This window comes from Petromyzon marinus, chromosome 5, assembly GCF_048934315.1.
Source record: "Petromyzon marinus isolate PM22_M1 ecotype Great Lakes invasive population chromosome 5, UKy_Petmar_22M1.pri1.0, whole genome shotgun sequence".
In the NCBI taxonomy this organism is placed as follows: Eukaryota; Metazoa; Chordata; class Hyperoartia; order Petromyzontiformes; family Petromyzontidae; genus Petromyzon; species Petromyzon marinus.
The window spans coordinates 2,868,024-2,892,789 of record NC_133671.1 but is presented as its reverse complement, the minus strand read 5'-3'; the positions used below and the strand labels follow the sequence as shown (position 1 = coordinate 2,892,789).

At 51.6% G+C, this 24,766-nt stretch overlaps 1 protein-coding gene across 3 annotated transcripts; it reads right to left on the bottom strand.

Annotated features, from left to right (window-relative positions):
* Positions 1 to 3,351: 3,351 nt before the first annotated feature.
* UCHL5 (ubiquitin C-terminal hydrolase L5) lies at positions 3,352 to 24,555 on the bottom strand. 3 transcript variants are annotated; one of them, XM_076060933.1, is made up of 11 exons: positions 24,401 to 24,555; positions 21,104 to 21,167; positions 19,170 to 19,275; positions 17,879 to 18,004; positions 12,609 to 12,670; positions 12,016 to 12,146; positions 10,156 to 10,219; positions 7,770 to 7,872; positions 6,778 to 6,945; positions 5,344 to 5,442; positions 3,352 to 3,476 (listed from the first exon to the last, which is right to left on the bottom strand). In XM_076060933.1, the coding sequence occupies exons 1-11, from the start codon at positions 24,477 to 24,479 to the stop codon at positions 3,432 to 3,434; spliced, it is 1,047 nt and encodes a 348-aa protein (XP_075917048.1). In that variant the 5' UTR covers positions 24,480 to 24,555; the 3' UTR covers positions 3,352 to 3,431. The 3 variants fall into 3 exon arrangements, with proteins under 3 accessions (XP_075917048.1, XP_032802583.1, XP_075917042.1); XM_032946692.2 differs by having other exon boundaries at positions 6,778 to 6,876; positions 24,401 to 24,553; XM_076060927.1 differs by lacking the exon at positions 17,879 to 18,004 and having other exon boundaries at positions 24,401 to 24,553.
* Between the last annotated feature and the right edge of the window lie 211 nt (positions 24,556 to 24,766).

The window sequence follows — 24,766 nt, the reverse complement described above, 5'->3', positions numbered from 1 at the left end:
TAATTAAATCGCGCGTGGTGGGAGTAAAGCGTGGGGCGACGCGCACCGCTTTCCAACGCGCCCGCTCAGCGTGGACGAGTGGAACCAACACCCCGAGGAGCGCCCCCTCTTAAAAGTGGAGGCCGCTTTCGGCAGCAGTGGCGTGAGCGAGCAGTTGCAGGGCTGCGCCTTTTACCCCTTCGACCGAGGAGCGAACACAACGAACCACGGCGGCGGCGGCGGCGACGGGATGGAGGAGGGCCGCTTGGCCGTTTGCGCGCTCCATCGGCGCGTTTGTCACTCGCATTGGAATCGGTGACCGGGGGGGGAGGGGGGGGGAGGTCCTCGCTTTCGGAAACCGGTAACCGATTCTGACAGCGGTTACCCGTTACCATTTAGCAACGCCAACCAGGGCAAGTTGCCAACGTGTATGCTCAGGCGGCACGTTCACGGAGCCCGTGGGCGCGCGTGACACCGGTTCGCGAAGGGTGTCGAGCACCGTAGGGGACCACCATCCCCGACACGAGTCCCGACTGCTGGCCAGACGATGAACGGCGACACTGGCCCAGCGTTGCGCTCGTTTTAAAGCTGCAGCCTTGCACCCACCCCCCCTCCCTTTGATTCTCAATCGTAAAAACAAATGTATAATGTTAATGACTACGTAAGGTTTTCTTTGGTTCTTTCGGTAAAGTCACGTAGAATGAGAATAAAATAATAAATTGATAAAATAAAATAACACAATAATATTCTCACGACGTTTCGGCCACAACACAAGCGGCCTTCATCATGTGTTGTGGCCGAAACGTCGTGAGAATATTATTGTGTTATTTTATTTTATCAATTTATTATTTTATTCTCATTCTACGTGACTTTACCGAAATAACCAAAGATGAATCGTTGCAGTCACGAAAGCTTTAAATCGAGACTACGTAAGGGTTTGATGAAACAAAGTTGTATTTAAGCGCCCGTGCTTCATTTGTGTTTTCGATTATTTACCTTCCAAAAAAAAAATCTGGCATGTCTCGAACACCCAGGGGGGTTACGTGCATCCCAGATTAAGAACCACTGGCTTAACCCAATGCTGCCGAGAATTATGCACTGGCAGAAGGTCGTGTGACCGATTGTATGATGTGTAAAAAAAAAACTACTTAAAATTTTCCATGTGAAGGGACCGATTCGTGGAGGCCGATTGCTTTTTGTATTTTGCGTCACTTCTGAGTTAAAACGAAACTATCTTTTTTTTATTCACCAAGTAAAGCCCGCCGATCTATCAGCTCCTTTTTCGAGGCGACCGAACCACAGATGACAGCCCAGCGAAGTGGCTGCCATCATCACACGTGGGGAAATTGTCGCAGCCACACGATCTAAACGCGCGCTTCTAATTGCGGAGGGGGACAAAAAAAACCTGTGAGATGTGGATACAAATCCACGCGACCACGGGGAGAGAGAGAGAGAACACGCGCAAGTCAAAACATGCAACAGACGTCAAGAGTCGGGATCGAATCCAAGACCTCCTGAGATAGCATCTGGCCACCGTGGCATATTCTCCACGAAGCGGATGATGATTATTGCGGTTTGTAACAAATGCACTGGATTCTGAATGGGCATCTCAGCAAACAGAATGTCGTCTCATTGTTCCTCACGTGGTCACGACAATCAATAGGGTCCTCTATTCCCCATCACTTCTAAGGTGATTGGAATTGACGCTTTACTCGCAATAACATCGCAGCCCACGATTCATTAACAATACACAATTCGCCTCCTTCCCGTATCTGTCCCTCTACATAAAAAAAAAAACATTCTTGTGTTTTTTTAAACACATCCCATCGACTACAACGGCCTTCTGGGAGCGATATATTTCTTCACTCGCATTGGTTCAACGCAAGCAAAGTTGCCCAGCCGTTTCGACAGCGTCGCAGTCTGCCCCGCTCGCGAGCTTTCAGCGGTGATGTAGGAACATTTGGTGCACGTGACGACGCCGCCTTTTCCACTCTCAGAATTCTGCCTCTCCTCCTACTCCTCATTCCCTCAGGAAGCTCCTCACAATTCCAGGAAACGCCTGCCCTTATCTCGGCCGTCCCCCACACACGCACACCGTTCATGCAAGGGAAGTGTGCATGGGTTTCATTATATAATTACTCAGCTATTAGCACTTTGTGCAGATTTGGCAGCGCATACAACGGTAACTTACAATTACTGTATGGCACGCAAAAAGCGCTATAAAATCAACTTCAATCTATACCGTTGACGATCGCGACAAACCAATGCATTGTACGGTTATTTATTTTGATACTTATATTCTCCACAGCGACGCCAGTTATTACGTTGTGTTCCGTGTTATAGAGTTTTTGCATCAAACGAGGACCCACGTCAAACAGAGAGGGTCCTTGCCGACAAACAGGCAGCGCATCAGCATTGATTCAGCGAGCCCGACCCCGATGACGAGAGACGATGTCAAAATCGGTCCGGTTTGTTTGCATTAAATCGACGCTGCAAGAAGATCATGGCACTCCCGAAAGGCCGTGTGGCCGATGCGATGTGTTAAACTGTTTTACGTTGTACTGTGTGGTGGTGGTGGGGCAGATTTGGGAAGGAGGCGTCTTGTTTATTCTTCAACTGAAGGACACAACTCGCTCATTCACACTGCAGTCTCCACAGGTGGGGAGCTCGTGGGTGGCACGTGGGGGGCACGTGGGGAGCACGGTGGGGAGCACGTGGGCGGCAAATGGGGGGCACGTGGGGGGCACGTGGGTGGCACGTGGGTGGCACGTGGGGGGAGATGAGCGGGTGAGGATGGCAGCGTTGGTGAGCAAAGCCCAAAAGGTCAAGCGGCTAGCAACAAACAGCACTATTCAAGTTGTGCTTGACACACGTGTTGATTTGAGAAAGATCATGAGAGCTTGGGAAAAGAGACGACGGGAAGGGAAGAAGCAGAAAGAGAAGTTAGGTGACCTGCAGTGTGGTGAGTGGGTGGGTGGTAGTGTGTGAATGAGTGGGTGGGTGAGTGTGTTGTTGTTATTGTTGTGACCTGCAGTGTTGGTGGTTGAACAAAGTGTGGATGAGATGGAAGTCAGTGTCTGGTAGACCAAGTCCTCAACCGGGGGTGGAGGAATCGAGTGAAGTTCATGGGGACAGTGACCCTGGCAGGTAGCGACAGAAGAGTGATAAGGTGACTGAACGCTGGTCAACGAGTGACTGCAGTGACTCGGCAAGAGTCGGGTCATCGCATGGAGATGGCGTAGGCAGATGGAGAGACGCGCGCACGAGGTGGTGAAGAGCAACACCGGGGAACGCGCATGGCGTGCAACGTGGACACGCGCGGCGAGTTCGCGAGTCTCACTCGAACCGCGCCGTGGCGGCGGCGGTGGCAGCACCGTGTCAGTTTTCGTTTTTATTTTTGCACCAAATTCACAGAGGCAGGAAATCTACACGCACGGCTACGAACGACGACGTCATTTGGCCTCCTTCACCTTGCGGGCGGCTGCCTTCTCCTTGGCCTGCAAGCACGCACACAAAGAAAAAAGATCCCCCCCCGTGTAGTCTTGGGGCAAAGTGCAGTGAGAGCGAGCAGCACCTGTGAAGCCAGAAGGGTGCGGAGAAGAGCCCAGAAGACAGCCAGCTCCTTCTGGTGAACATTCATGTGGACCCAGCATCGTCATCATCGTCGTCATCATCGTCATCATCGTCGTCATCGTCGTCATCGTCGTCAGCTGAAGAGGCAGGATATCAAAGATACGTACAAGATTTAGCACTGAGAGGTAACATCTCCATGCGATCCTGAGAGGCACCGTGGGGATTAATGACGACTCGCGTACAATCGCGCGTGTAGTTAACGTGCATCCGGCCAGGTTGCTCAGCGGTAGAGCGAGCTCCTCACAAATGGAAAGGTCGCAAGTTCAAATCCTGGTCAGGCATGGCTGACTCAGACCATCATCCCCTCTGTGGGGAAATCAACAGTGGTTTTCCTACTAATCGACTCGCTCCCACCAATGGAACGTGGAATTTCCACCAACCGGCTCAGGGGCTGTAAAACGGGAGATCAGCACCGATGGCTCGCAATTCGTTTGAGGAGGAAGTCGCTGTGGCTTGAGAGTTCATATTTACGCATTGCATGGACGGGGGGAAACAGAGCTACACAATGCATCGTGCGTCCCCGGGCGCGACCAAACACACACGCCCCGCCTCCCGACATTCCTCTGCGCCCAGAATCATCGTCCACAGCCAAGGCCACGCCGTTGTTCTGTTGCAGTGCCTACACAGACAGATCGCGCACGGGCAGCGATGGCGAAGCGCAACCTTGACTGGGCTTAGCCGAAAGCAAGATATCCGGACGGGCAGGGCGGTGGCACGCTGGCGTCGCAGGAACAAGGAAGCCTGGGTTGCATTCCCGACATCGGTGCGCCTTCCTGCGTGGAAGTCTAAGTTCTCCCCCTGTTCTGCACGGGTGTCCTCCAGGATCTCTGGTTTCGTCCCATAGCTAAACACACAGACAGAATGTAACTGGCATTGACCAAACAGCCCAGTGTAGCATCAACTGCTGGATGAAGGCCTCCCAAAAGGCTCCACCACCTCTCGCGATCCTGCGATCGAAAGATTCGTCGAGCTCCTGCAGACGGCCTGATTTCACCGCTCCATCTCTGCGGTGGACGTCCTCTTGGGCGCATTCCCTTTTTTGGCTGCCACTCAAGAGTTGGTTTCTACCACCGGACGCCATCTCTCTTAGGCGTCACCCGTCTGCCCCCAGGTCCCCTGTCTTAACGGCTGGTGTGATGACAGAAGCGGCGTACAGTACTACTCTGGTTCCCCAATGCACACGGCCAGGTGGCAGAGATAGAACAGGAGCGAGTACCCGCGGGCTGTCGAGCAGCGAGATAATTATTGCTTTGTGAATAACAAATGCGAGAATGAGTTTATTTTGCAAACAGTGTAAGGGTAGAAGTGCAGAGTAGCAGCGGATCATGTGGTCAGGCCTGCATGCACGGTGAGGATTACACAACACGCACTTGCAGCAGGGCACGGCTACCAACATGCCTTGCATGCACGTCATGTGACCGCCGTGCTGCTCATGATGCTCTCAGCCTTGTCCAGACCACCAGCTCGAAAAGAGCTGAAAGCGCGGCCCTCTATTGCCAAGGCCACGAGCTCAAAGAGTTGAGGAAATGTGGCCGTCGCTTCGGCCAGCAGTGAAACACAAGACACAGCTGGAGAACGGTTTTGTCCTCATTAGGACTCATCGGTGGGAGCCCCGTATATGGAGGGGCCTGCAAACATCGGGCCATGTCACTAATGCTAATAATTGTTAATAATGTATATGTAGTGGATAAAAAAACACACGAGTGGAGTGAGTGTGCTGGGAGGTGCCACCTTCTCCACTAGAGGCAGCAACTGCTGTTGTTCTGCCAGGGTCTTGAGCAGCTCCATGATGAAGGGAAGATAGTTGTGCTTGCGGCGGACGTTTTCCACCTGCAGCATAAACGGCGGCAATGCGTGATCACAGAGGCCTTTCCCATCTCTCACGAAGACAAAGGTTCCCCTTGTAGCCCGCACAGACTGTTGGGGCGTGGGCTGTTAGTGAGCACCTATAAAGGCCAGGCCGGCACATCAGAGAGTGCTGTGGCCGGCACCACAATGCTGACGTTTACGCACCGCACCAGGTACACATTTAAGGCCGAGTTGACCTGGGGGAGGCCCGGGAACTGTTCAGACATTCGTTACTGTCATTGGTTGTGAGCGGGAATCGAAACTCGGGTCCACTGGGTCCGTAGCGCAGTGCAGCGTTAACAACTGCGCCAACGCCCGCCCCATACACGCACAACTGTAATTTGCCTCTAAGTGGTGGTAACGTCACCACGGCGTTTGTGCCAGGCTATGTGCGCTTTAAGAGGCGCGTGAAGTGTCGAACACTCGTTGGCAGGTCACGGAACAGACCCAGGTACCATGGACTGACTGACTGAGATGACTGACAGATGCAGCACCTGTGCTCCCTACTGTGCCACCTTGCTGTGTTTTAGCCACCCGGCGCTCTGCTCATTGTTGTGAGCATCGCTCCTCTGCTCTCTATTGTTGCAGGATGGCAACTGCCTCCAACTACCCAGTAGCGTTTTTCACGAGCTTTTCCCAGAGGCTGATCTTGACACCGCTGGTACTAGTCATTGGCCAATCCACTCAGCTCCATGTCCTCTCATACCACATCATTATATCTCTCCTCTAGCCCGTGCTGTGCCCATTTATCCCCTATTAGGACAAATAAAAGCTATTTGGGCATGCGGTGGCTGGGCATGCGGGCTACATGACCCAGCAAACACAGCCTCGCCTGCCGGAAGAGCTCACTGATGGGACTGTGTCCAGTTTTTTCATGGATTTGTGAGATCCTCACACAATCCAGCCTGGTTTAACCCAGGATGGAGTGTAGGCAGGCCAGCCTGAATGTTTATAACCGGTGAAATTGTTCCATTAAGGAGGGTCCACATTTCGCAAATAGAAAAGGGAGGGCATGACTGTGGCTGAGAAGACTCAAAGCGTTAGGCAGCCGATGAAAAGATAATGCCGCTTGACTGATTCGGAGCGAGACCTCTGTTGTCAAACCGGAGCTGGTCATAAGCACATTGCCCAGGTATGGAAACCTCTCCACTCTCTCCACAACTGCCCCCTTCACGTGTACACATGCACACATTTATGCACAAGCGCACAAGCGTGCATGCATGCACTAGCGGCAAACGCACGCACATTCACGCACACACGCGCAGGAACACGCACACTCGCGTGCACTCAAGCGCACACACGTGCACACTCGCGTACCTTGTGTTGCTGCATCTTGAGGTTCTCCTCCTCGATGAGCAGCATGAGCTCGCTCGTCTCGGCCAGAGACCTCGCGCCTCCGCCCTCCCGCGCCTCGCCCTGCGGGGGACGGCACCGGCCACGCTCTCTCTCCGTTCGCTGCGCAAGCAGACGCTTGGCAAACGTCACCTTGGTGTGCGTGCACCGTAAACATTCACGGAAGCAGCGTTCTAACGGCTGTACGTGAGCAATGATTGGTCAATAAACCCGCATGTATGCACGTGCCATAAAGAGAGGAATTCAGTCTTTCAGGAGGGTCCTGCTAGGTCTTTTGCATAAGGGGGCGATGTTGCTGCTGTGTGCATTCCCTATTGAGTAGTTTTCAGATGATCTTTCAGCACTGGGATGTTTGGCCAGTACATTGTGTTATTTTAGTCATGGGAAGAAACCAGAGAACCCAGAGTAAACCTTTGCAGAACAGGGGGAGAACATATATACTCCACACAGAAAGGGTGCCCGAGTCGGGAATCAAACCCCTTCTTGCTGTGAGACACAAGTGATTGATGAAAACTTTCCCAGCTTCAACGTTGTCAATACGCAAGTCATCGTGTGCACCCCCGATCAGGCGTGACGTCGCAAGGCAACGAGTGACCGGCAAGAAAACCAGTTTGCACTACGACTCGATCAACACGCGGACATCACACTCTGTCTTCACTCACATTCTGTGTAGGTTAAACATCCAACACTTTTGCATCTGTAGTGCCGTATCCGTGGGTTTGTTTTATCCGCGCCAGACCCCGTGTTGAGTGCAAAGCGATGATCGTGAAACCGGTTTGCGTGCAGATGCTGGGTGGATTTCTGCATCGCAGGATGGTGGGAGGTGGCGGCTTTGGGAGGCCTCAGTTTAGCAGTGTACAACCTATCGCTGATGATGATGTAATATTAATTATGGCAGCAGTCATCACTCACAAGAGGTGAATGACACAGACAGATGAGAGGGAGTGGGTTCTCACCTGGGTGAGGCCGGCTTGGAGTTCCGCTATTCGGCGCTCGTAAATCATCCTCCGATCGGACACCACGGCCATGAGGCTGAACCGGATCTCCCCCTCCGTGTACCTGCACAGTAGACAATGTGTGTAATTGTCACACGCATCACATTTCTCACGAGTAATCATTGGTGGGAGGAAACCGGAGAGAGCCCGGAGGTGACGCGTGTAGGAGAGGGGGAGAGGAAGTACAGGAAAGCCTCACCGAGTCTCAAGACTCTCTTTCAGGAGGGTCCTCCAAAGTTTTCACAACAGTGGGCGATGTTGCTTTGTAAAATTCTAATAGTCATTTGCATATTCTTGGTTCTTTCGGTAAAGTCATGTAGGAGGGAAATAATAAAATAATAATAAAATAAATTCTCACGAGGTTTCGGCCACAACGCAAGCAGCTGTCCTCAGGTGAAGAACAGAGCTGTCGGAAAGACAGCGTCCTAATGAACACTGCTAAGCTTGGCAGCGTATTTTAAGCTGGGTGGGAGGAGGAGAGTGCCTTGACAAAGGAGTTTACATATCAACAGAGGAATTTAGCATATTGATGACAAATGCAGGTATGGGGTTAGTCACTCCTTGTGGAATGTGTAGGCAGTGGGGGGTTTCAAAGTCATATTATGCTAGTTGGGATATTTCGCCGATATCAGTTACATTGTGTTTTTTTTAAGCTATGGGAGGAAACTGGAGAATCCGGAGGAGACCCATGCAGTGTTCAGGGGGAGAACATAGAAACTCCATGCCGAAAGGCACCCGAGTCAGGAACTCAACCCAGGAACGAGTGTTACCATTGCATCAAATGCTAGCAATGCTGCGAGGCGATTATGGGAAGATGCGCTTCTTCCCGCGTCACGTGAACACTTTTAACTCAACTTTGGGCACGTGTGCTGCTGCCGTGAGCCACTCCACACAGCCAGGGGACGCGACACTGACCCACGACTGGAATCGCAAGGGCCAAACTCAATTATAACGATGGTATTAATAATCTTTGCACATACGGCGCACTTGCTTAAATACCCGGCATTGCATCTGAGCCATTCAAAGGGAACTCCCCCAGCGGCAGCTATCCGTGTGCGGCACAAGGTGACTCGGCACCGGCCTGAAGGCGGCCATTAGTCTGCCAGCGGAGGGCGATGCTGCTACACGTAATCGCAACCGAGATAATTCGTGGGTAATTTTTTTTTAAGTTTGGGAAATTACGACACGTGAAGCGGGCTCACAACGGCCTCATCGTTTTGGAGTCACTTGGCAGGATCTTTTCATTGTCCACTGTGAAGCAGATGCAGGGCCGTATTATCCAATAGGCACAGTAGGCACTGAAAAATAATTTGTTTATATGATAACAAAAAATGTAACCAAGATATCTTCTTGACAAAATATATTTACAGAGCAAGGATAGGCACAGTGTATATAGAAAGAGGCAGGGCCTACAAGAACCTTAATCCAGCCCTGAGCAGACGGCCCAGGTAGCTGGGCCGCGGCACCCGAACCACACGCCTCGCCTGCAACCAGCCATGACACCACGGGCTCAGCGAGGAGTGCACCCCTCACTCGTCTGTTTCCTAGACTGTTAACTCGAATGATAATAATATGCTCGCCCAATCCACGTCTACATTAGATTTTATCAAAATAACCACCTTCTCCGAAGCTATATCCGGACTTGAACAGCTCTGTGAAATTACTCGAATCAACAAACTGATTTTGGGGCAAAAATACAAATTACCAACGCTCCAGCTTATAACTAAATATTTGTGTTCGTTATTCGGCCAAAACCGCATACTGAAATCATGTCTAGAAACGGATTTGATCGGAACGAGAAGCCAAACATCCCATGCAGCCCTAATACCGCATTTTACGCTCGGTCATGTTGTGTCCATCAAGCCAACTTAGAGCAATTCACGACCATTTGTAGTGGGGGCACAGGCCCTTGCACGGTTACTAACGGCGCTCGAATCATCACCAGCGGACGAAACTGGGGGCAGAATGAGCGAGGAGGCATTGTTCGTCCGCTCTTCGCCCGCCGTAGACGCCGCTTGCGTTCGGGCCCTGCCGCAAGTCGAGGTGGCCCCCACTCGCCGACATTCCCTCTACAGCAGCCGACACCTGCATGGAGGCGGCGCAAGCATCGCGAAATTGGCCACGGCCCCACCGAAATCTGACGGAAGAGACTCCGCTACTCGTGGTCTCCACTACCCGCAGCCTCAGTCAACATTGCAGGCAGCAGCTGCTTAGGTCGCCCGCATTGGTGCGTTTCTGTGGTTGGAGCAGCCTGCTATCCACCGACGAGCTGCCGCGTATTCCACACGACGCGTATTGACACTGAAGCCGTCTGCATGTCGGCGCGAGCGTGGCCTCGCGTCCTCACCTCTGAATTCGGCGCTCGATGACGGGCCGCACAGATTTTACCCAGTCCTCCTGGTCACAGGCGCCTGACAGAAACATGCGCACGTTGCGACAGCTGGTGGGCAATCCAACTCAAGTGAAGACGGTGTGTTGCGCGGCGGCAGCCGGCGGTGATGCGTGTTGCTGACAGCAGAGATTGCTGCTCTGGCCAAAATGAACATAATGGCAGCTCAAGGTGGGTGCGAACCGTCGGTGAAACAAACCGGAGTGAAATCGACAAAGGAAAACGATTCCCGAAGAAATTCGACGAGATATTTAAAAGCGGAATCCAAGAGGAGTAAAGGTGAGAGACGGCGTTCCCACATTGCCACATTCCCAGTGCGACGCGCGCGACGCCTGCCTGCTCCTCCCATTGGCCGATGGAATTCACAGGAATGCGGCCAGGAGGCCCAGCGCCAGAGCGTGGAGCGGCTCGCCATCGGCAGGTCACGAGGTAAAATCCTGCTTGGGGGGTTGACTGAGCCCATCGTCCCTCTCGGGCCGATAAAACGAGTAGCACTCTTTGGGAAAGTCAACAGTGGTTGTCCTGTGGATGGATTCGCTCCTGCAGCAGGAAATGTGGAACTTTCTTATCACTGGATAAGGGTTGCTGCAATGGAGATGTGAACCAATGTCTGAAGGCTCGTTTGAGCAGGAATCCACTTTTTGTCACTCATTGTTTTGCATCCAATGAAGCAACAAGGTGTGTTACTTGGCATGTCCATGATGATAACAATCCAATTCCCCACCCCTGCCTTACTGCTGTATGAGTCACCGAATTGTATTTGAAATACTTTCTAAACATGCCGCCTTGCAGTCATAGGCTCCTACTGTACAGCCAGGTGGCGGTGGTGGCCAAGCTGCTGCACGTGGCTGCCTATAATCCAGCACTATGGAGGCAGCAGCAGCAGCGAGCGTTGGTGGATCACACAAGTGTCGTGAAGCTCCCTCCCCATTGGTGTTAAGGAGGTGCCATACCCTGATGTGCCAAGATAAGGTAGTAGAGTACAGCAAAGTGTGGACTAATCTCCATCTGTTTCTTCTGTGTGGGATAGAGTGTTGCCCCCTCGCGTACGTTGATATTCTCCAGGTGCTCCGCTTGCCACCCACATGTATAAACACTCGTTACTTGGCTGCAAACATCTTAATATAGAGGACAGCAGAGCTTTGGCAATTGTTGGTAACGCCGGCTCACCGCCTGACTGCTGCTGCTGCCTTTCAACTTGGTCTGCGGATCCTCAACGATTGTGAGAGATGTGATTTGCATGAAGGTCGCGATATATAAAACTACACACGACGATGATGATTATTATTATTACAATTAGTGTTGCCCCCTCACACGCGTGGATTTTCTCTGGGTGCTCTGGTTTGTGGTCTCCCGTGCCCCAACGTACGAAACCTGTGAGCGTCCTCACAAATCCTAGAGCGGCGGTTTTCAATCAATCAACATTTATTGGTTGCGTACACAGTGAAGGTGATGTTATAGCGGGTGCAGCAAAATGCTGGAGTTGTCAGCTCCACAATTTTGCAATAGAATATCTAGCAAATAATAAAAAAAAAGAGAAAATAAAAAAGAAATAAAAAATAATCATGAAATATCCAAACGAATCCAATTACAAAACAAATAACACTGTAGCAATAATCCAAATAGCAAACTATAAATATATGCATGGGATGAATGAACACAGAGATATGCTATGAATGATATGTACAACAATATAAATGAGAGTGAGCTCTGTCGAGTATACGGTATGTAAATACGAAGTGTTTCTTTTTGTGATGGACTCTGCACAAATGATGACATGTACAAAAAAAAGGTAACAAAGAGAAGCTTTGGACATACCCAGATCGATGGGCCCATCGCGAAGGCCATCCAGCTCGTAGAGGCGACCTTGTTTGGGCACAAAGGCCACAAAGTGGAACGCGTCTTCGTCTTTGCCAGCTGCACGGCCGTCCCACTCAAACATCTGCTGCCTGCGCCAACACCACGGGCATTTGCTCATTCGCGCCTCGCCACCAGGCCAGCGAGCGAGAACGCCTTCCACCGTTAGCATTATACCATGAGCCACCTTATTTCGTAAACTATCACCGACCGATATGATGTTCCACTCCGAGAGACCACGGATATATACTCCGCATGCGCTTTGTTCACCGATCGCGCCCATCTCCCTACAAGCCGAGCTCGTGGTGGCAATATGCCACCCTCTCTCTCGCCCAGCCATACGAACGCCGTTCAACCTTTCTGATAGTCTATTGTGTATTTGTATGTACGTTGATCTTCTTTCGCACCGTACGTAGCCAACCGTGCTAGCCCTCTGTGCGAAGCTGCGTTTGCCATTCGTGTTGCTTTACGCCACTGAAGTGTCCTGCGAGTAAAGACGTCGCGTCGCCGAGTCTGCTCTCGCTGCAATGCCGGTGACCCGCATCTGCACGCACCTGGCGAAGCTGTTGTGGACTTGGCGGATTGTGTCCGAGTTGCTCAGAGCCAGTCCCTTCATCTGCGCACGTCAACAAAAATCCACACGCACAGAAGCGCCACTTCCGTCACAAGCCAAAACAAACCATTATATTTTTGATTTGAAGCTATCGTGACTGCAGGAATCCATACTCTTTGGTTCTTTCGGTAAAGTCACGTAGATAGAAAATTCATATATCACGACGTTTCGCAACACAAGCGACCGTCTTCAGGTGAGAGATAGAAAGCTACTGAAACAAGGCCTTATATAGGCCTGAGATGGGTGCAGCCTCAGGGTAAGAGGGCGGGGCTAGAGATGGTCTCCCTGAGGCTGTGGAAGTGGCTATTGTATTGTGAGAGATTAGCAAGTCAGTTCACGAGCTTAGCATGTCACAGCATTGGTGACTTGCCTAGAATGTCGCAATATCGGTGACTGATCGAGGACATCCAGCCTAATAATGCAACTCAGAGAGTCAGCTAAAATCGCAGAAAGGATGGAAACATTAGAGCAGGTTAAGACTTGACCTGGTTACTCACGTCCTTCCAATGATTGCTCAATGTGTACCCATGGCCAGGCCAGCACTAAACCAATTCTTCAACCACATCAATTCCATACACCCAGCCATCAAATTCACCATGCAAGTGGAAAAGGATGGCAAGTTACCATTCCTGGATGTTTTGATTGAGAAGAGACCTGATGGCTCGTTGGGACATTGTCTACAGGAAAGCCACCCACACGGATGCCTATCTAAAGCCTGACTCCCATCACCATCCAGCCCAGAAGAATTCCCTCATCAAGACTCTACACCATAGGGCCAAATGTATCTCCGACCAGGAACACATTGCCAGTGAACTCAAGCATGTACACCAAGCTCTCAAGGCGAATGATTCTTCCGACTACACAATCCGCAAAGCCATCACTCCAACCATGAAGAAGGACCCTCTTGAGGAGCCATTCAAAACCATCACCTTACCCTACATTGCGGAGGTCACACCACACCATAGGGCCCATTGCATCTCCGACCAGCACCACCTAGCCAGTGAGCTGGAGCACGTACACCAAGCCCTCAGGATTAATGGATATTCTGACCGTACAATCCGCAAAGCTGTCTCCCCATCTGAGGACCCAATCAAAACCATCACCTTGCCATACATAGCAGGGGTAACCAAAAATATTTCCAAAATCTTAAACAAACACAAGATCCAGATTTGTTTCAACACAGTGCACAAAATCCGTGATTTGATCCCATCTGTAAAGGATGTGATTCCTGACATGTAATATCCTGGCGTCTACAAACTAAGTTGTGGCTGCGGCAGCAGTTACATTGGGGAAACCAAACGACATGTCTCGGACCGCGTTCGCGAACACAAGGCAGAGCTGAAGCACGGTAGGACCAATACCTCTGCCGTTGCTGATCATTGTTTTAACGCTGTGGGCACACACGAAATTGATTTTTACAAGACGAAGGTACTCTGCAAACCTACTGGCTATCATCAGAGATTTGTTCATGAAGCCATCCAGATATATAAACGCAGACACAACTTCAACTGAGAAGATGGGTACAAATTGAGCAATCATTGGAAGGACGTTATTAACCAGGTAAAGTCTTAACCTGCTGTGATGTTTCCATCCTTTCTGCGATTTCAGCTGACTCTCTGAGTTGCATTATTAGGTTGATGTCTTTATATTGTCGGGCTGGATGTCCTTCTCGCTCAGTCACCGATGCTGCGACATACTAGGCAAGTCACCGATGCTGCGACATACTGAGCTCGTGTATTGACATGCTAATCTCTCACAATAGCCACTTCCACAGCCCCGCCTTCTTACCCTGAGGCTGCACGCATCTCAGTATCTTTCTCTCTCTCACCTGAAGACAGTCGCTTGTGTTGCGATCGAAACGTCGTGATCTACGAATTTTCTATCTACGTGACTTTACCGAAAGAACCAAAAAGAGCATTATATTTTTGTTTAAGGCCCACTGAGCTATAAAGCTCTTTTTCAGAAGGGACCTAGCCACATATGATAGCTCAACCAAGTGGTTTATCATGTGGAAATGTATTGCAGCCAAATACTCCAAACAGATTATTCTAAATGTGGTTGGAAAAACTGGAGGACCCGGAGAAAAATCCACGCAACCCCAGGGAGAACATGCAAACTCCAAATGTACAGGCGTCATGGTCGGGGTCGAACCCACAACCACCTGTATACCAGACGAGGTAGTTAACATCTCGCCACCGTGGTGCCCAATGCTATGCAATTAACACTCCGCGACTAATTAAGCTTTGTTTTTGACAAAATTAGGAAAACGTGGCCGGTAATGAAGGCAAGGGGTAATGATTGTTCAGCGGTGGCCTCGGTCACCGCATGGTTATTTCGCCCTCGTTTGTCAGTTAAAGGCGCAGCCCTGTAACTGCTCGCTCAAAAGGGGCTTCCGCTATAGGGAGCTCTAGAGGGTATTCGTTCTACTTTTCCACGCTCAGCAGGCATCTTTGGAAGCGGTGCGCATACCCACATTTTACCCCACCACACGCGACACACCGATTGACTTAACCGTTGTGAACACATTTAGACTGCTGGGTGGAGAGGCAGTAGGGGGGATTTAAGAAAATCTCCCCCCATCGTAGTAACTGGGATTGAACCGGTGACCTGTATAGTCCACTGCTCTGTGGCAGCTGCCCTCGTTTCTCACTGGGTGGCAAACCGCTCACCGGTTTTTACCGCATTTCATGTGGCTACCTCTCCCCCTTTAACACGAACACACAACCATTCCTTGAAATACAGGTGCACGTATAAACGACTTTAACATCTCATTGAGTGGAGTTTGTGCTAACCGCTGTGGCGGCCGCAGCGCGCGATTCGCTAACCCGAGTCTTAACGTGCGGGATGCACGCAGAACGATGGAGACTCAGCAGTGGCCTCCCACGAACGAACTGAAGAGATCAGTGTTTTACCAATGGACGTTCAAACGCACGGTCTCTGATGCTGCGTTTGCGGTGGATCACAAAGCACAGTTGATAAAAACAACTCTACACGTTCGTCAATAACAGCACCGTGACCAGTGCTGCCCCTCACAGCGCTGCTCACTCACAGCATTACCCACTCACAGCGCTGCCCACTCACAGCGTTACCCACTCACAGCGCTGCCCACTCACAGCTCTGCCCACTCACAGCTCTGCCCACTCACAGCACTGCCCACTCACAGCGCTGCCCACTCACAGCGCTGCCCACTCACAGCGCTGCCCACTCACAGCGCTGCCCACTCACAGCATTACCCACTCACAGCGCTGCCCCCTCATAGCGCTGCCCCTTCTAGCGCTGCCCCCTCATAACAGCGCTTCATCTTCCCAGCACTGGCTGCCTGCAAGCTTCCTGGAGCACTCTACAAGAGACGCGTGTTGAGATGACAGCACCACCTGCCGCTACTGGCAGCGAATAGCCGGTCCGGTAGATTTAACCACACACAGAGGTCGCGTTACTTGTACAGAATCTCTCGGACTTATTAGTGTAAAGGAAACAGCCCTCGCCAAACAGCAGGCTCCCAGTGGCATAAGGCAGCAGCGAACAATGACGGTACTATACCGATGAGTCCCAATGAGCGCGATACCAGCCCACAGTTGTGTCCCGGTCTCACCGCTGCCTGATGGGATGGCCACTTCTCAACCATTAAGTTGGCGGTGTAAACGACAACGTGGCTACATGTGCAGTTCCTCAAGAGCTGGTGAACTGGATGAGGCCAAGAGCTTGTTGAGACATCTAAATTTTTTGTAGCTGGCACTTGTGTTGAGACTTTCCTCCTTTTTCAGATTCGAATCGGCTGGATCACTCCTGGCTTGGAAGCACCCCGCCACTCCTTGCCCCATTCCTACCGTGTCAGCTGTCCTTACTGAGACACCGAATGTCGAAAGCTGCCCATAGTTTGCTCGTGTTGAACCAAAGCTGCAAAATTCATGCACTTCCAAAAGGTCCGTGTGTGGCTGATGGTATGAGTAAAAAATGATTTTATTTGTTAGGTGGAGAGGCAGATGATATGGGACGCAGCTAATCATATGTTTGACTGAGGTGTTGTTCAGTTGGTGATGCATCAATTGATCAACACGTGTATCGGATCACGTGTGGTACATCATCATCACGGTATATATAAATTAAGTAGTTACACCCAGCCAAGTGGCTCATTGGGAGAGTGATGGGCTCGCAAGGTCACGAGTTCAAATCCGGGGATCGATATAATGAGCACTACTCTGTGGGGAAGCCATCAGTGGCTGTCCGATGAATATAGACTTGCCCCGTCCATGGTAATGAGGAATTTCCACCACTGGCTCAGGGATGTAAAGAGGAGATGAGCACCAACGGAGCCTCGTTTTGATTAGGAACTCACTCTGACTCTGGAATGTTCCTTTTGTCGAATGGAACGAGATGAACAGAAGAGATGGGAACATCGTGAAACAGAATAAAAGATAGAGACGGGTAGAATGACGATGCAAACGAGGCATGCAGTACAACACATTAAATACGAGAGAGCAGTACAAACGAGTTGGTACAAATTAGGCAGAGAGTATAAACAAGACAATACGAGACGAGATAATACACGCACGAGACACAGCACATTGGTCCTTGAGTCAATACGTAGCTCTGAACAGCGAATAGCATTATTCAGTGGGTCACAAGAGACAGTACTGCAACATCGCCGGGCTGTGATGGCTAAGCTCGTTGCCTGAAATCCAGCACCGTGGAGACAGAGAGGGTTGGTGGATCACAAAATGTTGTAACTGTTGAGGTGTCCTACCCTGGCTCGTCAGGAGATGGCAGTACAGCAGGTGTAGAGTAATCTCCATCTGTTTATTTATATTCTCCACAACGATGCTAATGAGCATTTTTAGTAAAGTATGGGTTAGAGTCTTGCCCTATTGAATGTGTGCGCATTTTCTGGGTGCTCCGCTCTCCTCACCAAATGTGTAAACAACTCATTGACTGAAATCAACTTAATACACTGAGGACCGTAGAGCTTCATGGGGGGTGAGCCGAGCACTGGCTCACCGCGTGGCTGCTGCTGCTGTCTTTCCACTCATCTGTGGTTCCTCCTCGTTCCTTCGAGCTATTCTCTCTCTCTTCGGCAGTGAGCCAATCCTATACGGCGGTGGTGGTGGGGTGACGCAACTCTAAATGGCTACAACTGTGACGACGGGGAATGAGGTCGGCTGGACTGCACACACGTGCATGAGCGCGTAGGGGGTGAGTGGGCCGCGAGCTCACCGCTGAGTCAAAGCCGCTGGTGAAGTCGCGGAAGGAGGTGAGCGTGTGGCCCAGCGTGACGTCGCTGTGCGTCACATTTAGCAGCACGCTCAGCAGCGCCTGCGTGGCGCACGCGTTGCTGATCACCTGAAACAAAGACCCCCCATATAGCCTTAATAGACTGCTGGGGCAAGTGCTGCTAGCGAGCACCTATGAAGGCCGGAATGATACACGAGGGGGTGGGTGGCCAACACCACGCCCGACCGCCTTTGTCACCCAAGTCGATGTTTACACACCACACCAGGTACGCATGTGAGGCTGAGTCAGCCTAGGGGAGGCCCAGGACCAGTTCAAATAATCGTCACTGGTGTTGGCCGTAAGCGGGAATCGAACTCGGGTCGCCGCGTTCATAGCGCAGTACACTAACCACTATACTATCGTCCGTCATTGCGTTGCTAATCACCTGTAACACATACACGCACGGGCATTAAGGGTGGCAGGGTGGTGGCGTAGTGGTAATGCTCAAGTCTCACGGTAAGAAGGGCCCGAGTTTGATCCCAACTCAGGTGCCTTTCCGTGTGGAATTTGTATGTTGTCCCCGTTCTGCAGAGTGAATGAAAGTGAGTGTGCGAGTGTGTGTGTTAAGAGTGTTGGGAGCTGTGGCATAGCGGTTAGCAGGTTGCGCTATGGACCCGCTGTCCCACGTTCAATTCCCGCTCGTGGTCAACACCAGTGACAATATGAACTGGTCCTGGGCCTCCCCTAGGTTGACTCAGCATCAAATGAGTACCCGGTGCAGTGTGTAAACATCACCATTAGGGAAACAAAAGCGGCTGGGTGTGGTATTGGCCACCTACCCCATGTGCCGTGACGGCCTTCATAGGTGCTTGCTAACAGAATTTGCCCCCACAGTCTGTTAAGGCTACATGGGGGATCTTGTCTGTGTTAGTGTGAGTGGAGTTTGCATGTGCTCCCCCTGTTCTGCTTGTGTTTCCTCCGAGTTCTCCGGTTTCATCCCATACCCAACCAAAAACCCCACAATGTAACTGCTGTTGGACAAATCCCCCAATGCTGACATGTCACCTGAAAATTACTCAATTGGGATCACATACAATGCAGCAATATCACCCTCTATAGCAAAGACTTTGCAGGACCCTTCCTGAAAAAGTATTGTATTGGGTGAACAGCGTTAAGAAGGGGGAGGCCACACATTCTGACGTAGATCGCAAAAGTTCCCTGTGACCGATCTCCCAGGCGCTCCCCTGTAATGTCCAGCCCGCGCCGACGGCGGGGCACCGAGCACGCCGCGTACCTGCTTGGCGAAGAAGAGTGTGTCGTTGCGCGAGTCGCGCACGATGGAGCCCTCCATCTCCTCCCCCGCGGTCCACTTGAACAGGAAGATCAAACCGTGCACCGGCCTGCAGCAGCCAGAGTCGAGCGGGTCACGCCACCGGCTTACGAATGTTCCTCACTCATATTTCTACCTCGACTGGTGTGCAGAAGTTCGTGGGTCCGATCCCAACCCTGAACGCCTGTACATTTGGAGTTTGCATGTTCTCCACGTGGTCGCGTGGATTTTTCTCCAGGTTCTCCAGTTTTTCCCCAACACATTTTGAAACATCCGTTTAGAGTGTTTGGCTGCTATAAATTTCGACATAAGTCACTTCGTTGGGCTATTATTTGTGGCCAGGTCGCTTCTGAAAAAGAGCTACATAACTTCGATTTCCGACTTCCCGTGTGAAGTTTGTAGGTTTCCCCACCTGTTCCTCCGAGTGAGTGCAAGTATTAGATTGGGTTTTTTATGTTCTCCCCCTGTTCTGCATAGTTTCCTCAAGGTTCTCCGCTTTCCTCCCATAGCTGAAAACCCCCAAAGCAAATGGTATTGGGCAAACATCCCAATACGGAAACACTCCTGCACAATACTCAATTGGGATCACACACAGTAGCAACATCGCACACAACTTCAAACACTTGGCAGGATCCTTCTGAAAGAGTCATGAGACTCACCCGAGGCATCCTTGGGTAAACAAGCATATTAATAACTATTGTCAATATTGGGGTGTGCCCTGTCAATTCAGGAATATTCGTTTGTCTCGTATTTACTGTCTGTGTTGTTTATTCCATTTCACTGCTTTGCATGATCTATTAGTCTCATGTAACAAAAGAAGATGTATTCACATCAACACAACTTGATAACACTAATACTCGCATTAAGGCTCCGCGATAGCGAGATGTTAACTCCCTCGCCTGGTATGCAGAAGGTCGTTGGTTCGATCCCAACCATGACGCCTGTACATTTGGGGTTTGCACGTTCTTCCCGTGGTTGCGTGCACTTTTCTCCGGGTCCTCCGGTTTTTCCCTCCACATTCAGAATCAACGACATCACCACGCGTTGCGACTATTTGGCTGCAATAAATGTCCACGTGATAAGCCGCTCCGCTTCTGAAAGAGCTATATAGCTCACATTCTTTGGGCCTTTCGGTAAAGTCACGTAGATTAAAAAAGTAATAAAATAAACAAAAGAACTATGACGTTTCGAGCGCAACACAAGCAATTGACATCAGGAGAAGAAAACGGATTTACAGCCTGCCCCCTTTTTTCCTCCTGATGACGATCGCTTGTTTGCGATTGAAATGTCGTAGTTTTTTTTAATTTTCATTATTTTTTGAACCCATCTACGTAACTTTACCGAAAGACCCAAATAATATTAATTCCTGTAGTCACGAAAGCTTTAAGTCAAGCTATATAGCTCAGTGGGCCTTATCTAGTAAAATAAAAAAAAAACCTATATATTACTTCAATGTAATCAAAAGTCTCGGCGCAGTTTTTTTTTTTACCCAGGGGATGCTCTAATTGGCAGCTGTCCCTGTGTGGCACAAGGAAATGCTGCACCAGCCTGCAAGCAGACATTATCCTGCCAGCAGAGGGCGATGGTTGCTACGTGTAATTACACGAGTAATTTGCAGCATATCTTAAAACAATTTGGCAAAATGGTACCACGACGCGGGCCGGCATACGTCATTGGCTCTTCAACGTCCACTGTGAAGCACATGTCGCGTGGTATTCTAAGGCTAATACGCCCGTGGTATTATCCGGGGCGGCCTGCTTGATTCGACGCGTAACATTCCGCCACGTGCGGCGAATGTCCCGGCCGCTAGGCCGCATCCCCTCCCGGTGCCACGCACGTGCGCGGGCGCGAGAATCGGTTTGCGCCGTGCCCGGAGGGACCGCGTGCGCAGAACTCACTTGAGTTTGCTGAAGCTCTCCTCCTCCAGGCTGTAAATCTCCTCCACCTGCGCCCCTTTACAGCCTGCATGCACAGATTCACACAGGCGTACACTCCGTCAACAAAAAAAGCAAAAATTGCGCGCGTCCATGTTCGTACCAACACAGCCGCGTAAGCAGACACCGGGACGCCCGTGCGCACACCCATACACGTCCCTGCATGACCACGCTCCCACACGTCCATGCTCACACACCCACACAATGCGCCGGGCGGCTGTGGTGGCTACCACCTGCAATGTGGCTGCCTGTAATCCAGCAGTGCAGGCAGCAGCGAGGGTCAGTGGATCACCGCACAAATGTCGTTAAACTCCCTTCCCGTGAGCATCAAGGTGCCAAACCCTGGCTCCGGTTTTCTCTCACGTGAAAACAATAATTGGGTCAAAAAACAGCTTAATATATTGAGGACCGCAGAACTTGAGGGTGGGAGGGGATTTGGTTCTGGCTCATTAATTGGCTGCCTTCCCGCTCGTCTGTTGTTCCTCCTTGCGTCTTCTCTCTCTGAGAGTGAGCGAACAATGTGTCGAACCGCTACAAGTTGACATTATTATATATGCCCACACTTGCATGCACATCAACAAACCCTTGCATGACACATTCACACACCAGGCACATCCACACCCTCGCGTACACTGCCATGTGAATACACAAACACCCCAGCGTGCACAGAAAACAACACATATAGCCTTCGCAGACCGTTGGGGAAAGTGCTGTTAGCAAGTAGCACCTATGAAGGTTGGCATGGTACACGAGGGGGTGGGTGGCCAGCCCCACGCCCGACCACCTTTGTCTCCCCAGTGGCGATGCTTTTACACACTGCACCAGGTATTCATTTGAGGCTGAGTCGCCCTAGGGAAAGCCCAAGACCGGTTCAGAAAATCCGTCATTGGTGTTGGCCGTGAGCGGAAATTGAACTCGGGTCTCCAGGTTCGTAGCGCACCACACTAACCGCTACAGTAGCAAACAACAACAACAACCGCCATTCGCCACTAAGTGGCGGTGACGTCACCACGGCACTTGTGCCAGGACATGTGCACCTTGAGGCCACGTGGAGTGTCGAACGCCCGCTGGCAGGTCACGGGGCAGACCCAGGTGCCACGGGTCGACTGACTGAGATGACTGGCTGATGCACCACCTGTGCCCCCTACTGTGCCAACCTGCTGTGCTTTAGCCACCCGGCGCTCCGCTCGTTGTTGTGAGCGTCGCTCCTCCGCCCTCCGTTGTTGTTGGAGGGCGACTTACTCCAACTGCCCAGTAGCGTCCTTCACGAGCCTCCTCCACAGAGGCCGATCTTGACACCGCTGGTACCAGTCATCGGCAAGTCCACTCAGCTCCACGTCCTCCTGTACCACATCACTCCATCTCTTCTCTAGCCCGTGCCGCGCCCGCTTAGCCCCCTCTATCCGGCCGAACAAAAGCTGTTTCGGCATGCGGTGGCTGGGCATGCGGGCTACATGACCCAGCCAACGCAGCCTTGCCTGCCGGAGCTCACCGATGGGACCTTGCCCAGATCTTTTAAGGATTTGTGAGCTCCTCACACAATCCAGTCTGGTTAAACCCAAGATGGATCGTAGGCAGGCTAGCTTAAATGTTTCTAACCGGCGAAGATGTTCCATTAAGGGGGTCTACGTTTCGCAAGCATAGAGAAGGGAGGGAATGACCGTGGCCGAGAAGACCTGAAGCTTAGTGCGGAGCGACAGACCAGGTAGCTTCCACACAGCGTTACGCAACCGATGAAAAGATATTGCCGCTCGACTGATTCGGAGTGAGACCTCTGCTGTTAAACTGGAGCTGGTCATAAGCACACTGCCCAGGTATGGGAAACTCTCCACTCTCTCCACAACTGCCCCATCACCGATTGGGAGTTGTGGGGGTGGAGTGTCCGATGGTACAAAATACCCAGGCAGGTGCTTAGTTTTGGTGTGGGCTGATGGTAAGGCCCCATCTCTTAGTGGCACGCTCCAGTCTCAGCAGCAGCGTTTCCAACTCCTCCTCTGAATGAGCAGCTATTACCAAATCATCGGCATACATAACGTAGTTGAGCTATAGGGAGCCATCCCTTGACCGCACCCGGGCATCGATCAGCCTCCCATTATATCTGTACCAAATGGAGATTCCCCCGGTACAGCTATTGAAGGCTTCACGAACTACGTGGTCAAAACAGATGTTAAATAATGTGGGAGCCAGAGGACATCCCTGTCGCACCCCAAGGTGTACAGGGAATGGCTCTGACTCCCGGCCACGTAGTTTTACCCGGGCCCGCTCACCATCATGAAGGTCCTTAATGATCGTGAGCAGAGGGTCAGGTACTCCAAAAGCACGAAGAATGACCCAGAGCCCAGGCCTACTGATGGTATCATAGGCCTTGACCAGGTCAATAAAGCAGAGATGTAGGTCTTGTTGGAATTCCCTACACCTCTGCTGTAGCAGACGGACAGAAAATATGGCATCTGTGCAGGACCGCCCTTTCCTGAAACCGCATTGGGGCTCCGCAAGTCTCTCCTCAGCGTGCCTGGCAAGGCGATGCTGAATAATCCTTGCCAGGACCTTTCCCGGCACACTGAGGAGTGAGATGCCCCTGTAGTTGTTACAGTCTGTGCGGTCTCCCTTCTTAAAGAGGGGGAACCACCACACAACACACACACACACGCGCGCGCACACACGCACGCGCACACACGCGCACACACACGCACGCGCACACACACACACAAACAGACACACACACAAACAGACACACACACGCGCAAACACACACGCGCACACACACACGCGCACACAAACACGCGCACACACACACAAACACACAGACAAACACACACACAAACACACACAAACACACACACACAAACACACACGTGCACACACACAAACACACACAAACACACAGACAGACACAAACACACAGACACACACAGACACACAAACACACAGACACACAAACACACAGACACACACACACAAACACACAGAGGTAATGACAAAGATCGCCCATGGAGCGAGCGAGCGAGCAGCCCACGATGGAGGCCGGCTCGGCACGCGACGGGACAGGGCGGCCAGGACCACGCGCACTGCTCAGGGGTCGGCGTCGCGTCCCGAGCATAGAGAGGCGAGAGAGGGGCGAGAGAGGAGAAAGAGGTGAGAGAGAGAGGCGAGAGAGGTGAGAGAGGAAGGAGCCGGGAACTCGCGCACACGGAGCAACTCAACACCCGCGCTCTGACACGCGGCCCGGCTCGGCCCGGCCCGGCCTGGCTCGGCACGCACCGAATCCCCGGATGAGCTCGGTGAAGACCCCGGGGTCGCTCTCAATGAGGCACCACTCGCCCGCGCTCCGGTCCGCCATGCCGCCTCCGTCTCCTCCTGGATGGAACTCGCGATTCCCGCGACATCGATTAGCCCGGGCCGGCGATTCCCACTCGCAAAACGCAGTACAGCACCTCTCAGTTCGTGCAATCGATTCTTGCCGGAGTAATGGATATGCCTCAGGAATCGATCGTCCGGGTTCGCACTTAACACGGGGGGGGGGGGGGGGGGTGGCAGCGGTAATCGATTATTCGATTTGCACCGACTCCATCGCTTGCGACACTCGCGTGGATTGCCTGCGTTGTGCTGTCACATTGTGCGGGATCG

Bases quoted from the DNA above. Each gene is read 5' to 3' on its own strand.
- UCHL5 (XM_076060933.1), bottom strand. From the start codon at position 24,479: ATGGCGGACCGGAGCGCGGGCGAGTGGTGCCTCATTGAGAGCGACCCC. The intron at 21,168-24,400 runs GTGCGTGCCGAG...CTGTGCATGCAG, and splicing joins CGAGCTCATCCGGGGATTCG to GCTGTAAAGGGGCGCAGGTG. The intron at 12,671-17,878 runs GTGAGCTCGCGG...TGACGTGCGCAG, and splicing joins CCAGCGGCTTTGACTCAGCG to ATGAAGGGACTGGCTCTGAG.